This window comes from Mastigoproctus giganteus, chromosome 8, assembly GCF_048544385.1.
Source record: "Mastigoproctus giganteus isolate SK-2022 chromosome 8, ASM4854438v1, whole genome shotgun sequence".
Taxonomy (NCBI): domain Eukaryota; kingdom Metazoa; phylum Arthropoda; class Arachnida; order Uropygi; family Thelyphonidae; genus Mastigoproctus; species Mastigoproctus giganteus.
In genome coordinates, this window is record NC_143582.1 from 136274376 (window position 1) to 136291939 (window position 17564).

A 17564-nucleotide genomic window follows, 5' to 3' on the forward strand; every position below is an offset into this window, starting at 1 on the left:
TGAAGATAAATACAAGAAAGGCACCTGGGGTGGATGGGATCTATCCAGGTATATTAAAGGAGGCAGCAAAGGAAGTAAGCAATCCATTAGCCATAATTATGAGAGCTTCCTTGGACTCAGGGGAGGTACCCACAGACTGGAGATGTGCAAATGTAACCCCAATTCACAAAGGAGGATCAAAGGCTGACACAAGTAATTATAGACCTGTGAGTTTAACTTCTGTTCCGGGAAAATTAATGGAAGCACTGCAGGATCATCTAGACAAGACTTCAGTTATAGCTCGGACACAACATGGTTTTGTTAAGGGAAGGTCTTGCCTGACAATTTGTTTTTATACTATGATGTAGTCACAAAAGAATTGTATGCAGGGAATAACTTTGATATTATATATTTGGATCTTAGAAAGGCTTTTGATACTGTTGCACATGGAAGACTGCTGCACAAATTGGAGCAGTGTGGCATTGGTGGAAAATTGTTGCTATGGATAAAGGGATGGTTGAGTGGCAGAAGACAGAGAGTGGTAATTAATGGACACTGCTCATCGTGGACTAATGTTATTAGTGGAGTCCCTCAGGATTCAGTGTTGGGTCCATTGTTGTTTTCTGTATTTATAAATAATATTGATGATGGTATATCAAGCTTAATGTCCAAGTTTGCAGATGATACAAAGTTGGCAGGGTTGTTAAGGATGCTACTGATGCTATGGTGCTGCAACAGGATCTGGAAAGGTTGAGCAGATGGGCTGAGAGGTGGCAAATGAAGTTTAACATTGACAGATGTAAAGTACTACATATGGAAAACAGCAACCCCAGAGTAACTTATCAACTCTGTGGTACTACACTGACAGTGGTAGAGAATGAAAAGGACCTGGTGGGTAATTGTGCAGGCATATATGAAGTTCTCTGAGCAGTGCAGACAGGCTGCAAGAGTAGCTCATGGTGTCTTATCAATGATATACAGGAATTTTTCTAGCAGGGAAAAATTCCTGTATATCAGGAATTTTTCCCTGCTAGAAAAATTAAAAATAAATTACTAACCATTGCCTTATACAACTAACCACTGTATAAGGCAATGGTTAGGCCACACCTTGAGTACTGTATTTAGGTCTGGAGGCCTCATTTCAAGAAGGATGTAGAGCTGCTGGAATGAGTACAGAGAAGGGCAACAAGGTTAGTGAACGGAACGAAGGGTTGCTCTTATGAAGAAAGGCTTAAGTTTTGCAAATTACAGTATCTGGAGACTAGGCACCGGCGAGGTGTTCTGATAGAGGTGTACAAAGCCTTGAATGGTTTGAGGATGCTCAATGCTGATGGGATTCTTCCTCTCGCTCAGAATAATCACCTGAGAGGGCATAAATTCAAATTGAGGAAAGACAGACGTAGGATAGACGTGCGGAAATTTGCCTTTAGCCAACGGGCGGTTGGTTGGTAGAACAGACTTCCAACCCTTGTCGTGGAAGTTGATAGCCTAAATAAATTTAAGGCTCAGCTGGACAGGTATTTCGAACGAAAGGAGAGGTGAAGTGGAAGGGGTTTTTTTTTTTTTTTTTTTGGGTGATGCTGCATAAGCTTGCTTTCTTGCATCATATGCCTCTACTAATGCTAATGTAAGGCTTAATTTCAAACAAAGAATTTGCTTCCATTATAATTGCGTTACAGCACGTCAGTTGCTTGACGGGTTATAATGGCAACAAAAACGAAAACTTGGCAATCTTTGTTACTACCTGCAAGAAATGGGTTGAAATGCCTGCAGCACATTTTTAAATCAAAATGTTATCTAAACTGATAAAGATTTTTTTATCCTTGAGTGTAAAAGTTTTTTTTTTTTTCCTCTCTCTGAAGCATTCATTGATATTGTATTATACATATATAAAACGCATTACAGCACCTGGAAATATTTGCTGTGACTTATGTCATTTGTTTACAGTTAACAAAAGGAACTGTCATGCACATTTTTTTTTTTTTTTTTTAACCACTAATGCAAAGCTGAGTAGTCAGTGTGGGAGTATAGTATCATATGCATGTGGCTTGAGTTCACATTATTGCTAAACGTGGTTAATCATTGTGTCTTTGTTATAATGATCTGTGGTCGTACAAGCATATAAACAAAAAAAAATTTTTAAGTCATTGTAAATATGTTCAAATTTTAGTTCTTAATCTTCATTGAAATGTGCTTCTTCAAAACTGCTCAGATATATTTCCTAAACTACAGATAATTTTAAAATTTGTCACCTCTCCTGAAGGATGCCAGATTTTAGAGTTGACTGCTTCTGTATTTACTGTATTAAATGGTTCGGCTGCAAACTTGCATAGCTAAGCTTTCTCTTCATTTATTTCCCATACGGCTGCTCTTTGAGATAGGCTTTTTCCATTTATATTTCATAAAAATTATAAGTTAAAGAAATTCATCCAACAGTTTCAACAAGTTTCTTCTAGCTTCCCTTACTCAAAGCACTTATAGTAATATAGGAATGATGTAATCATAATAATTAGATCATTTCAAAAATCTTTCATGTTTGAATCACCCTATAAACAAAAGGGGGGGAAGAGTATGATGCAGGTTCTAAACAAATGGAGAATTCATTTTAAAAAATTATTCATTGTTTAAGAAAATTATTTAAAAAAATTCACATTTATGCATGACATGCTGAAAGCTGCATTTTTCTTCTGGCATTGCCATATAAAATTATGATTCAAATTAATCTTATATTCTCAACTTGTTTAAATTTTCATAAAATAAAATAATTACAGAATGCCTAGTATGTATTAGAAACCTTAAAGTAAATTTATTGGAGGGGATAAAAATTGTTGGTCCTTGTGTTATTTTTAGATTTCAATAAAATACCCCATTTTGTTGAGTGTTCTCATTAGCATCCTTGTTGAATATTCTCATTAGCATTTCTCAGTATGTAAATTTAAGAAAACCTTGCAATTTTTAGCTAACAGTATATGAAAAAACCTTACCTTAGTATTTGGTAAATACAGTAAGTCCCCGACATACATAAGAGATACGTTCCAGGACTTCTTGCGTAAGTCGAGTTTTATATAACTCGAGAATGACTAATAAAATATTGCTACTATATCCCTGATATGCCAAAATTACAAAAAAACCACATATCCTCAGAAGAATGAAGAAAAATAGTTATATACTGTATTTTTCAATTAATTAGTTTAATTAAAAACTTTTTCTGGGGACAGTTGTGAAGTAGTCAGAGTGGCATAAAAGAAAACAAAAGGAAAAAAGAACGCATGTTATTGTACTTAAAAACTGATATATATAATATTGGTGTAGATACACCATACTTAACCCATAAAATTAAACTACATATGTAGTGTAAAGGCATCGTTTTAATTATATCTCATATTGTGACTACCTTCACAATGAGATACCAGGTATTGCACTACTTTGTTATAAGTAATGCTTCTCTAGTAGAGAAGACTACTGTTACTTATTCTTGGTGGGCACCACTGAGAATAACCAACAGTGGAGAAGCATTATTGATTGCTTTTTTTTTTTTTTTTCTGTTTTAAATTTTACAATCCTAAAAAAAAAAAAAAAAAAAATTGAGTTAAAAAAAATTTATGTAAGTCCGAATTTAATGTAACTCGGGCTTATGTAAATCTGGGACTCACTGTACAATGTTGTATTGAACTTGCAAAAGAATTTTGTTCCTTAATGATATAAATTAGATCATTGCCCTTTTTGTTAATTTGCTATTTTTAGGCCAGGCTTTCACAATCATGCTAGTATACATATGGAGCAAAAGAAATCCCTATGTACGGATGAATTTTTTTGGTTTGTTAAATTTTCAGGCACCTTACCTGTCTTGGGTACTCCTAGGGTTTTCACTGTTACTAGGGAATTCTGTTATAGTGGATCTTATGGGTAAGAGACTGATTTTTCAGTTTGTCAATCACTTATAAAGATACAAGTTTTAATTTTCTAATAAATATGCAAAAACTGTCGGTGGATAGTATGTTATTCCCATTAGTTTTAATGCATTTTCTACCCAAAAAATGGAATTGCCAGTCATAGCAGGGCTTTCAGTACATTGAAATAAAAAATAAGAATTATTAATATGTATAATTAACCACTCTTTTACCACGTGGAGTTTTTAATATATATTTTATTTAGCATAGCCTAAACTAATATATACAATAGTGTGATGTTTCGGGTATCTTGCTGATACCCATCATCAGACTGTGCTGCTGACCGCCCTCAGACCTGAAGAGAAATGGGCATTGAAAATAAAAAATAGTTTAGCTATTATCTACAGTACTTAGTACTTGCTGCTATCCATAGTGAAGGTTACCTGATATCCCTTGGGATTCTGGAACTCATTTGATCATTGAAAGAAAAATTGGTTTATCAAAGTAAAATTAATACAAAAGTAATCTTCAGAATCTCAAAACTTTTTGGGTAAAGTTTATTGGTTTTCCATTTAGAGTTGGTTTGTTATTGTTTCTGAAGTTAGTATTAGCAGTGGCAAATGATGCAAAGAAGCAAACTTATACAGCATCAGCAAAAATAAAAAATCCCACATCACCTGTCCATCTCCTCAAATTTTTCCCACAGAAAAAAACCCCAGTTTCTGTGGGAAAAACCTTGCTATCTACACCTGAGACAGACTAACACACCACAAAGTGAAAAAATCCCATTATTGGGATTCCTTGCATCATTGACGGGATTCGAACCCTGGCCTTTTCCGCCTGGTGTGGGGAAGGACGGTGATGATAGCACTCTGCTACCAGTGCAGACAGTCTCATCTCTAACAGTAAAAAAAAAAAAAAAAAAAAAATAGTATCTCCACTCTTTATCTCATAGACGTACTGTTTCTGCATTCCTTTTCTACAGATACTTCCACAGGCACTGTTCTTCTGAATTGGCTTCTATAATTCCCGCTCTCTCTCTCTCTCTCTCTTTCAAAGCGATCTGAACACGTGCCGCATTCAGTCAACATCCTTTTACTGTCCAAATTCAAACTTACAGAACCAACTTTTCTTCTTCCTCATTTATTCATTCAGTTTCCGTTTTCTGGAACAACCTTCCTTCTAATGTATTTCCTGAAAATTACAATCAACAAAAGTCTAATGTCAACAAATATCTTCTTTCGTCTTCTCAACCTCCAAGCACAGTAATAAGTACTATAGGTTCTAAAAAAAAAAAAAAAAAAAAAGTACCTGTACATAACAATGGTCCTTGAGAATCAAAAAAAAAAAAAAAAAAATTAGTATTGAAAACATATTTATTTAACATGATATACTGTAAACCAATTATAAGGAATTGTGGAAGATGTAGTTTCTTTCTTTGGCAATTCTATACTTTTTATTTTATTTTATTTTATTTATATTTTGTAGTTTACAATAATATACCTATGTAAATCTAAGCAAAATTCAAATTATTATATTAGGGCCACTCGCAATTTCTTACATATACCCATGTATGTATAATATCTGTAAATTGCGTGTGTTCTCTGGTTGATTTGCCTGTTTTGCTGGACGAAAAAACAGGTTTCGGGGGGGGAGAACCTTGCTGTCTATGCCTGAGACCGACTAACTCAGCCACAGAACGTAAATCTAAGCAAAAAAAAAAAGCTATTATAATTCAGACCACCCAAATAATTAAATTTATCTACTGTGCTGTGTCTTGTCTTTTAATTGCTTGTGTTCTATGGTAAATTTGTCTGTTTGCTGGATGAAAAACCTCAGTTTTTTTTGGGGGGGGGGACCTTGCTATCTACGCCTGAGACCAACTAACTTTGGGGGGGGGGACCTTGCCATCTACGCCTGAGACCAACTAACTCAGCCACAGAACGTAAATCTAAGCTGATGTGATTATAGAATTTTTTGTGCTAACCCCCCCTGGAACATTTTTGCAAACCAACAGTTGGGAACTGCTGGTCTAAAGTGACCAGACGTCCTGGATTATGCGGGATAGTCCTGGATTTCACTCGTTTGCCCCGCATTGCAAAATGTCCCGGATTGGACATGTAGCCTTAAATGGCAAACATAATGCAAATCATTTGCATTATGTTTGCTGGGAACAAATGTTACAATGGAAAGAGTTTTTTCAGTAGTAAATAACTTCTGGACGTCAACAACAAAAAAAAAAAAAAAAACTGACCGTAGAAATGCTGAAAACAATACTACAAAATAATGAAGAATTATTAAGAAAAATTCACTCAGTGGAAAATATTTAATTATATTATTTAATTTCTCTTTGTTTTTATTGTTAAAAGAAGTATTTTTATTATTAGTATTATTTCACAGAAAAAAATATAACCTTTTTTCACTAAACAAAAATGAAAGTCCATTAAAAATATGACCCCTCTAATAAGTGTTTTTTTTTTTTTTCCCTTCTAATAACTATTTTTCTCAGTTCATGTTCATCATGTAGAGTAACATGAGAGGTATCTTTCCTGACTTAAAATATAATATTTCGTTGATGTTGAAAAGATTTACTCGAAATCTTTTCAACATTAACGGTTTTGCAAAGAATGAAATGGATATTGGTCAAGATGCATTTGGCATAGAAATGTATAATCAATTGAAAAAATTAAATGAATTTGAAAATACAGTCGATTCCGGTTAATTGGACACATTGGGACTAGTGCATTTTGGCCCGATTAAGCGGCTGCCCCAATTATCCGAAATTTCACATAAAAAAAAGTTAAAGATACAATGGACCCCCGCTTTACAATTGGTTTACTATACAATCAAATCACGTTACGACGGAGTCACCTAAGTAAAGTACCGTTCACTATATGATGTTTATTTAGCACTGTTCATTGTGATCACGTTTGTGAATTGAAGTTTTATTAAACAGCGATTCTAATTAGCGAAAATAGGAGGACTATTATCCACAGGCTATAAAAGTAAAGATATATTAAGCACAAATTTACCCTTTATTACCTTACCAATTAAAAAATTAAATGATACCTGAAAATCGGAATTAATACGTACTGTAATATTACATACTAACTAGTTGACATTTCTGTTCACTGATATGTGGGTGGGGGTTAAAATTCAAAACAGTAAAAAGATAAGCAATCAATAACAAAGAACATGGCACACACAAATTGCAATTAACACGATACGTGCAAGTGAGAACAGAATAACAAGTTACGAATCTTTAAAAATAGGAATGAAGAGAAGATTATGAAAATTAATTTTTTTATATGATTGAAGATTTCATGGAAGTGTAAACACATTTTACCATAATAACCCACAGAATTCCACCTGTCAGTATTATCGCAAATTCAATAAGATTGAGTTTACTATACGTTTATGATAGATTGCGCTAACAGAAAAGCCCAATAAACAGGTGACTGCTAATTGTTTTATTGTTTTATGGTTGTGACATCCAGAAATCGGACCAAACCATGTGGTACGGTCGGGGACATTCATAGGGTGATCTCCAGTGCTGCGGTCTCCTGCCCCGATTAAACGGCATGTTGTCCCAATTAAGCGAAGTTAAACCCTGTCTATTTTCTCGATTGGGTTCTGTTTTTTAAGATTTGCCCCAAATAAACGGCTGCCCCGATTAACCAGTGGCCTAAATAACCGGAATCCACTCTATTGTCAGGGAAGCATCATCTATTGCGCAGAAATGGGGTATACCTTATCAAAAAGCCTCAGGCTTCCTTGTATCATATGGCTAATGATGATAATAATAATAATAATTTGAAAAGAAACGGAGGCAATTTGGTAAGAAACATTTTGATGAACTGGCAGAGGACTATCGATTTGAAAATGCAGAACTGTTCTTTAAAGTTAACATTTTTTATCATGTAATTGACTTAGTGACAATGGAACTGTACAAAAGGTTTCAAGGACTAAATACACTTTCTGACTTGTTTGCATTTCTTACTTCAACTCAATTAATCCAAATAAGTGACAGTTCCATTATAAGAAAATGCAAAGAAGGTGCAAAAGAAAATTTAAATCTTTTTCAATGCAATTACTACTTTGGGTAAAGTCACTAGAAAGTGAAATTTCAAAAATTAAAACTATTTGTGAATTTGCAGAACCTGGTCAGAGTAAAATACTACGATATGAATGCTAGTTTTTCCGAAGTGTGCTCCTTATTCATATTATTTTTGACAATTCCGGTTACTGTTTCATTGTTGATACAAAATTAAGATTAATTAAGAATTATTTGAGAAACACCATGGGACAACAACGTCTATCAGTGCCAGCATTGCTTAACATAGAAGTTTCTAAATTAATTAATGACTTTGCCAATGCTAAATCTAGAAGAAAACCATTCTAAATCAGGTAAGTTAATACAGTGGAACCTCTATATTTGTCAAGAAAAGTCAAATGACCACCACATGGTCCTTCTAGCCTTGTGCAATTGCCCACACAGTCAGCCAGCCCCGTCTGACAGCCCAGCAGTGTGCATCACCTCTTATTTTCTCTTTGAAATTTTTTTTAAATTTTCAATTTTTTGCAGTTATCTTTGTAAAAAGAAGTGACCATGGCTCCAAAAAAGTGAAGTGAAGAAAAACAACCAAAAAGGAAAGCTGTGAGAACCACAATCGAGTTAAAAATAGGAATCACTGATAAATTTGAAAGTGGAACACGTTTCCAACTTATAGTTAGAATTTAACATGCCGAGAACTACAGTAAGCAACATAATTAAAAATAAAGAAGCAATTAAAGCAGCTGATGTGGCAAAAGGTGTAAAAATTCTTGCTGCTAAAAGATCACAAATGTATGAAGACATGGAAAATCTTTTATTAGTATGGATTACTTCAACTAATTCCCGAAAAGCAAATGGCTGGTTATAGTATTTCAGAATATATCATCTGCGAAAAAGCAAGCCAGTTATATGATGACCTGTAGCAAAAGAACCCAGGAACCAGTAGTGATTTCATGGCAAGTAGGGGCTGGTTCAAAAAATTTAAAAGGCGAACGGGCATTCATAGTGTAGTTAGGCATGGAGAGGCTTCAAGTTCAAATGCAGAAGATGCTAAAAAGTTTGAAGATTTCAAAAACTGTGTAGACACTGAGGGATTTATCCCTCAACAAGTTTTTAATTGTTATGAGACAGGACTATTCTGGAAAGAAATGCTTAGAAGAACCTACATCACAAAAGAGGAAAAAGCATTGCCCGGACACAAACCAATGAAAGACAGATTAACACTCTTGCTGTGTGGTAACGCTAATGGGGACTGCAAAATTAAACCATTGCTCGTTTATCATTCAGAAAATCCGAGAGTTTTTAAGAACAATATAAAAAGTAAACTAAATGTGATGTGGAGGGCTAACAGTAAGGCTTGGGTAACAAGACAGTTTCCTCCTGGAATGGATTTCACGAAGTGTTTGCCCCAAGTGTGAAAGCTTACCTAGAAAGTTATAATTTACCTGTAAAGGCTGCTTTGGTTTTGGACAATACTCCTGCTCATCCCCCCTGGCTTGGACGACGATTTGGCAGGGGAATACTGCTGTATTCACATTAAATATCTACCACCAAACACAGCTCCTCTAATCCAACCCATGGATTAGAGGAGTTGTGTGGATCAGCAGATCATTGCCTGTTTTAAAAAACTTTATACAAAAGCCCTGTTTCAAAGGTGTTTTGAAGTGTTGTCGAAAACAGAACTTACATTATTTTGGAAAAATCACTTCAGTATCTTCCATTGTTTAAGGATAATTGATAAGACATGGGGGGGGGGAAGTGTCTTCCTGGACAACGAACTTGGCCTTGAGGAAATTGTGGCCAGAGTGTGTGTCAGAAAGAGACTTTGAAGGTTTTGGGTCAGAGCCTATTGTTGATGAAATTGTGTCTCACTATCAACCTCCAATCCCAGGTCCATGGGATTGGAGGTTGATAGTGAGGATGTAGAGGAATTGGTGGAGGACCATGGAAGGTCTTCAGCTGTGGAGGACCACAGGAAGCTGAAGCAGTGGAGGAAATTTCATCAGAAGAGAAAGGGTCAAGTAAAGGCAGCATCCCAACTGCTGACATTAAGGAAATGCTGTCCAGTTGGGCCAAAACGCAGAGTATGGTCAAGAAGTGGTACCCAAACATTGCCATAGTTAATCAAAATATAAATTCATTCAATGATAATGTGATTGGCTACTTTGGAAAATTTTAAAAAACAGACAACATTGGACAAGTTCTTTGCTAAATCGAGTACTAGTGAATCATCGGGAAAGGGACAAAAAAGACATCAATCACAAGAATTGGAGTTACCTGATGTTTTAATGGAAGGTGACTCCCCTTCTAAACAATAATTCCTTTCCTCCTCTTCAGCTTCTGCCATCATCACTCCTCAGTAAAGGTAAAGCTCTGGTTAAATTTTTATTTATTTATGTATCAGATTTGGGGCTGGGAATGGATTATTCCTATTTTAGTTAATTCCTATGGAAAAAATTTATTCTATATTCATCCGATCCAGTATTTGTCTGTCCCTCAGGAACAGATTAATGATGAATATAGGAGTTACACTGTATATTGCTTCATTAATTTTCACAATTTATTTTTCATATTTATATTTACAGAATTTAATATTATTTTTGTTTTTATATTGTATTGATAAAGATTTTAAATACACGTTTAATGTTGTATTGTTAATTTTTTATTTTTACCAAAACTAAAGTGGCCAGATGTTCTGGATTATGTGGGAAATAGTCCCGGATTTAAGTTGTTTGCCCCGCATTGCAAACTGTCCCGGATTGGATATGTAGCCCCTGTCCTTAATTATGTTCCTGGCAAACATAATGCAAATCATTTGCATTATGTTTGCCAGGAACCAGTGGTGCAACGGAAAGAGTTTTTTTTTTTTTTTTTTTTTTTTTTTCAGTAGTAAATAAGTTGTGGACATCAGAAAAAACACAACTAACCCTATAAATGCTGAAAGCAATACTACATGTTAAGTGCAATTTTGCTAATTCTTGTGAATAATTTTATGAAGAAATAGCAAATAATGAAGAATTATTAAGAAAAATTATATTATTTAATTTCTGTTGTTCTTATTGTTAATAGAAGTATGTATTTTTATTATTATTATTTCTGATGATACAAAACTAATTTTCAGAAAGAGAAAAATTAAATTTTTCTTTGAAAGGAGACGAACCATGTAACCTACTTTATATCAATGAAGTAGAGCTCTCTCAATATCTAGTCAGTGTTGTAAGAACCAGATAGAATTCACTATTCAGTGATACAGGAATTAAGTATTGAATCATTACAGTCACTTCTTAATTTGTTTAATAGAAGATACATTTCCTAAACAATGGCATCATGCTTTAGTTTTTGCCTTCCCCAAACCAGGTAAAGATCCATTGAACTCTACTAATAGGCCTATTTCCTTGACCAGTTTCCTTTGCAAAATATTTGAAAAATGTAAACTATCACCTAATACCTTGAAAAATTCAACCTTGTTCATCCTGCACAATTTGGAATAAAATGGATGAACACTGGATATATTAGAAATACTAGAGAATGCATTCCTAAAACTGGAACATCATATAATGGTTTGCATTGACATCACTAAGGCATCTGTGTGATTCTGACTTACATATGGAACTAGTATGATTCCATTTGGAACTTCTGAAAATTGCATCACCTTGGGCCTTGCGAACACTTCCTGATCTTTATCCAAAACTTCCTACATGAATGTACATTCCAAGTTCATTTCAAAACGTTATCCCAAGTCTTCTCTCAAGAAGAGGGATTCCTTTAGGGCTCTGTGCTCAGTTCTGTTCTTTTAATAATTGCAGTTAAAATTGCCAAAAAACTCCCAAAAACAGTTGATGCATCACTGTTTGTAGATGACCTTTCAGTAACTTAGTGGAAAGCAAATTGCCTTACATTGTTACGGTTATATCTGATGAGATCTAAACTTGAATATGGAGCTCAGAATGACCCAGTATCTTCTGCTGACTTGATCTCATTCACCATTCCCAGTACACACTGCCCTAGGATCTACACATCATCTAGGATACCACATCTTCAGTATACAGCCTATATGTATGCTGAAGCACACAAACTACTTCTCTTTATCAGATAACTTATATTATGCTGTGCATATAAATTTTTTTTTTTTATGAAAACCCCAAACACGAAAGGTATCAAAACCTATAGTACTTAGTACCGTGCATGGGTTTGAAGGAGAAGTATGGGGGGAAGGGGGGATGCCGGAAACTTTGCTCTAGAGACTAAACATGGGTTTCGCCACTTCAAGCCTCCGATAAGCAAATTGGTGGTATTTCACCGGTTGATGAAAGTCATCTGCCACTTACTTAGATTCACTACCTCAACACTCAAACTGGCAGATGCTTTTCACTACATTCTGCCCTATACTAAAACTGCCTGCCCTAATGCCAACCAACTGCTATTCCTGTGAAGCAAGCAACTGTTTTTTCCTTCCCCTTGGAGCATAGATCCACTGCCATATGATTTATTCCTCCATCTATAGAAAAAAATCTGCACTAAGAAAATTTCTTGCAATCATGCTGTAGAAGATAAGTACCCCAACCATGTTATAGTACATACAGATGGGTGAAAGTGTGGCACCTATGTTGGAATAGCTGAAGTTTTCCTGATACCATATGAGTTTAATATATAAGCAGAGCCGGCCTTAGCAAATGTGGGGCCCAATTTGAACCATTTTGGTGGGCCCTCTGGACTTAAGATAATTAGATATGAGGAATATATGCTATTACATCAAATTAAAAATAAAATATCTATATGTATTAGTTATATTTTGACATAAAATAAAACTTTCAAAATGGAATGTAATGTCAAAGATGGAAAGTAAAAGAAGTTTATATTTCTTTGTTTTGATCAAACTAAACACATCAGAAAGTTATATTACAGTTATCTAGAGACATGGCATTTCAAAACCTTTGACCTAACTCAAATAATGATGAAGCAAACAAAGATAAATCGCTGTTAAATAATGTCACTCATGTAATGGATTTTAACCAACAAAACTGTAATTATAAAGAAATTTTGGAGCATGTTTGATCTCATGTGATTTTATGATTTTAATTTGGAAAAGCTGCTTTCCCCTGACTGGAATTGTTAAAAATATGCATAGAGCAATAAAACAATATGAAAATCCAGTATATCTCTCATTCAAGCAAGGAATTTCAGGATTTTTGGAGGTTTTCCAAAGTATGAAGAATTGGCTTCAGTTTTCATTTCTTCAACAAGAATATGACCATCTGGATGTGTTGTTTGTCTGCAGTGCAGTTGAATGCTCGATCGGACAATTCAATTCGACTAAAGCTGCATTACTTTAGATCTTTTCAACTCTTTAAAATTCCCACTTTTCCCCTTTTAGTTGTTGTTTGTTATTGGACCATTAGCAACTAGGGCCATATTGCTCCGGGGATATGCGGTGGTCACTCCCTGACCTTTCCGCATCCTCCATATTTGGTGGTCATGGGCTCGAACCCCAGTCTAATCAAGCAGCATGTGCTACACACTGCTCTCCTGCCCACCTGGCTTCGGAGGCGCCTCCCCTTTTTTGTAGATATACTTTAAGAAGAAAAGCTAATTACTTCGTGCCACCTACATCAGCCTCACGTTCTTCTGTAAGATGTTCCTTATTTTTCAAAGCTGGAGGTGAAAACCTAGTGTGGGACCTCCTGTTGCTTTTACTTTTGAATTTCCCCAACCCATTTAAAGCCTTAAACATTTTAATTAGGTCTTGTTGCATATGTCTAGTTTTTGATTGAATGCAGCTATTTTTGGAACTCTGTTCCTTCTTCATAAAGATGCCCTTTTAGAGTCTGACTAAACATTGCTTTTCTCCGCATGGTTTTTACTCATCTATATCCTTAAAATGAGACACTTCTAAACCAATATGCAGTACTCGAGATATGGCTTAACCATTTCCTTATACAATGGAATAATCACTTTTTTCTCCCTGCTGGCAAAACACCATGAGTTGCCCTAGCAGCCTGTCTGCACTCTCAGAGAGTTTCATATTGGACTGTGCAGTTACCCCTTTACTTCATTTCCTACTACCCTCAATTTAGTCCCACCTAAATGCAGTACTCCACATTATCAATGTTAAATCTCAACTGCCATTTTTCAGCCCATCTGTCTAATTTATCTTCTTGTTGGAGTAGCATATCCTGATTACTCTAATTAACCACTCTGCCAAGTTTATATAATACAGTAAAATCTCGTTTATATGAAGCACATATCATTTCCTTGCGAAAGGATAGCCTTTTCTATGTAAATATATTCATTTACAAAATTCAGTTAATATGTATTATAAAGTTCATTTTCAACCCGTGATAAATAAATATTGTTATTTTGCATGTTTAATACAAACCTTGGCAAAGTAGTCCGATTATTGCCTTTGGCCACCGGGTTTCCTGCTTCTCAAAGGATGGCACTGACTTGTTAGAATTTACTTTTGTGTAAAAAAAACCAGTTTATAGTAATTACAACGTAAGTACACTGTGAAAAACATGAAGGATGAGATGCTAAATTAACAAAAGTTAATTAAAAACTTTTTAAGTTGTTTACATACACTTCCTCGCTCTCCACGGGATTAAGGTCATTGCAACTGTTATGCCAATTCAAACAGTCCTTTGCTACAGTATAATCTATTTTTTGTGTGCCATATTATCTGAGCTGATGTGTTTTTTGGAACTTGTGTCTTTAAATTAATTTAAAGTTTGTTTATATTAACTCTCATCTAGCAGTGTTATTGCTACAAATTTGTCGCCATTGCACTGGACGGAATTAAGCCTGGAAATTAAACTGAAAATTATACAAGAGACTGATAGGATGGAGCGAAGCAGAACACATTGCAAAGGAATAGAACATCCCTTTACCTACTTTATCTACAATACTGAAAAACCGAAAGAAACTTGAAGTGCATGACAGTGGAGCAGTGATTAAAAAAAACAAAAAAAAAACAGAAAATGAATTTGTGGTGAAAAACACGGAACTTTTTGAGTGGTACCAACAAATACATGCATCTAATTTGCCAATATCAGGTCCCGTTTTGCAAGAAAAGACAAATTATCTAGCTCAGCAACATAGAATTAGCACTTCAAATGCAGCAGTGGCTGGCTCCAAATATTTAAAAACAGGAATAACCTGGTTTTGCAAAATGTTTGGGGTGAGTCTGGATTAGTCAAAAAAAAAAAAAAAGGCTACAGACTGGTTGTGTTCTACATGGTTCATTCTTGAAAAATATGAGGCAAAGGATATCTTTAATCTTGACGAGACAGGTTTATTTTATAATTTGCTGCCAAAAAAAAAAAAAAACATTTGCTGTTCGAGGAAAGTCTTGTCATGACAGAAAATTCAGTAAACAGACTCACTGTTCTGTTATGGTGCAATTCAGATGGCAGTACAAAATTATGTCCACTTGTGTTAGGCAAGTTTTCCAAGATGTTTTAAGGAAGTTAACCAACTTCCCTGTGATTATGGGGCCAATAGAAGTGCTTTTCTTACAGTCAAAAATTTTCAGTCTTGGTTATCAAAAGTGAACAGAAGAATGGCTTCAGAAAAAAGGAACATTTTGATGATTCTAGATTGTTGTACAGCACATTTTGCTAACATACTGTAGTTCAAAAATATACAGCTGTTCTTTTAACATCCCAGTGCCACCAGTTTTATGCAGCCAGTGGATCAAGGCATCATTTATAACCTGAAAAGAGCATATAGTATTAGCAATGGCAGCATGGTGCAAGGAAACCTATGGATTATGATGCGCCATCCAAGAAAAATAAAATAATAACAAGAAGAAATTTTTTTAATCTAGCTGACCTTTGATTTCCCTAAACTGTCAGCCTCTACCACCCATGTAGGTGGTCGAGGCTGTCTGTATAGAGCCTGCCTGATAAGCTCCTTAATCTGCAACATAGAAGGAGGGAACAATTTGTAGTCAAACTGGAATGCCTTGGATGCTATCTGTAATCTTGTTATTGCTTGGGACAGTATTGCATCAAGTGTAATTAACAACTGGTTCAGAAAGAGTGGCTTTGAAGAGAATATCATCGAAAAACATGATCCAGCAGATGAATGTGATAGCAACATTGAGGACTGGAGGAATTTGAAGGAGCATATGGATTTTGTTGGCGAATTTGAAGAGTTTGTGAAGGTAGATGATGAGGTTGCTACGAAATCAATGCCAACACCAGAAGAGCTGCTGAGCACTAAACAAAGCGATGAAGCAACAGTGGAAGTGAAGTACACACACTGCCATCTAAAAAAGATGACCAAAATGCATTGAGCATAATAGAGAATGAGTTTTTCTCCAGTAACGTTGATAAAGAAACAGTTGTTGTATTTGATAATGTCTTTGCTGCAGTTAAAAATGCATATAGAGCAAAAACTGTGCAAACAACATTGAATTCTTTCCTTAGATTAATTTATTAAAACGTTAATGGTTTGCATGTCTTCTTTTATATTAAGATTGTAATTCTTTTTACTGTGATACTAAAATATTGTATATATCAAAATATATACTGTACAATATTTTTTAACTTCAATTAATTGCTTTTCTCTTTATCTTACAAATAAAATAAAATCTTTAAAAAATGTGTTATTCCTTTTACTATATTGTTAGACAAGGCTTTTATTTTTATTATATTAATTTAAATTTATTTTTTATATTATTACTATTTATTGTTATTAGATATATACAGTATACCTTGGTATGTACCAAAAAAAAAAAAAAAAAAAAAAAAAAAAAGGGTAAAATTTTGACACTTTTTTGGGGGACCTCATTACTACAAACTTTTAGGTCCCTTGAACTTTGTATTAGTTCAAGATTTGACTGTAGCAAATTTAAACATACTTGATATGCATGCATCAAATTGTTAATAAATATTAAAACAATAATGGGCCCAAACCACACCTTGAGGATCCCACCAGTGATATTAGTTCATGAAGAGTCATTAATAATTACTCTATCTTGTGCCACTCAACCATCTTTTCATTCACTTACTCTCAGTGTTACGTTGCTCTTTGTGTATAGCAGTTGTTCAAGTGGAATAATATGAAAAGCTTTACTAAAATCATATGTATATGATGTTAAAATTATTGTTTGCACCCAATTTTTTGTAACAACCTTGCAGTAGATAATTAATTCTTGTAAAAGTCTTGCTTGATTTAAGTTTTAAAAAAAATAATAATAAAATAAAAACATTTAACTCCAGTACACCAATATTATTTTAATAGAAATTATAATAAAATGCATATGAATAGGTTTTTTTTTCCCCCCCATAAATTCTAGGTATAGCAGTGGGACATATTTATTACTTCCTAGAAGATGTGTTTCCTAATCAACCTGGTGGATTCAGGATTTTGGAGACACCACGAGTAATGTTAGTAGACATACTGCATATGTTAATTTATTATTTTTTTTAATAGCAAAAAAATCAAAGGAATTCTGTCAAAGGGCTTTTTATGTATAATAGCAATGGGGGGGATATTATTCCTCGATGGATACTGCACTGTTTGCTACCAGCCACCTTAATTATGTGTTCCACAATGTTTATATGTTTAATTTAATAATAACAATATTTTTAATAATACTCTTTAATAATCCTAAATTGAGTACATTTAGAATTGAGTAT

General features: G+C 34.5%; 1 protein-coding gene across 2 annotated transcripts in view; it reads left to right on the top strand.

The window, feature by feature from the left end:
- Der-2 (Derlin 2) overlaps positions 1-17564 on the top strand; it is a 112659-nt gene that overhangs the window by 80251 nt on the left and 14844 nt on the right. For both annotated transcript variants that reach the window (XM_090379749.1, XM_090379748.1), the window contains 2 exons: positions 3690-3885; positions 17222-17312. In XM_090379749.1, coding sequence (XP_090235875.1) covers positions 3690-3885; positions 17222-17312 — 287 coding nt within the window. The remainder of the gene's footprint in view (positions 1-3689; positions 3886-17221; positions 17313-17564) is intronic.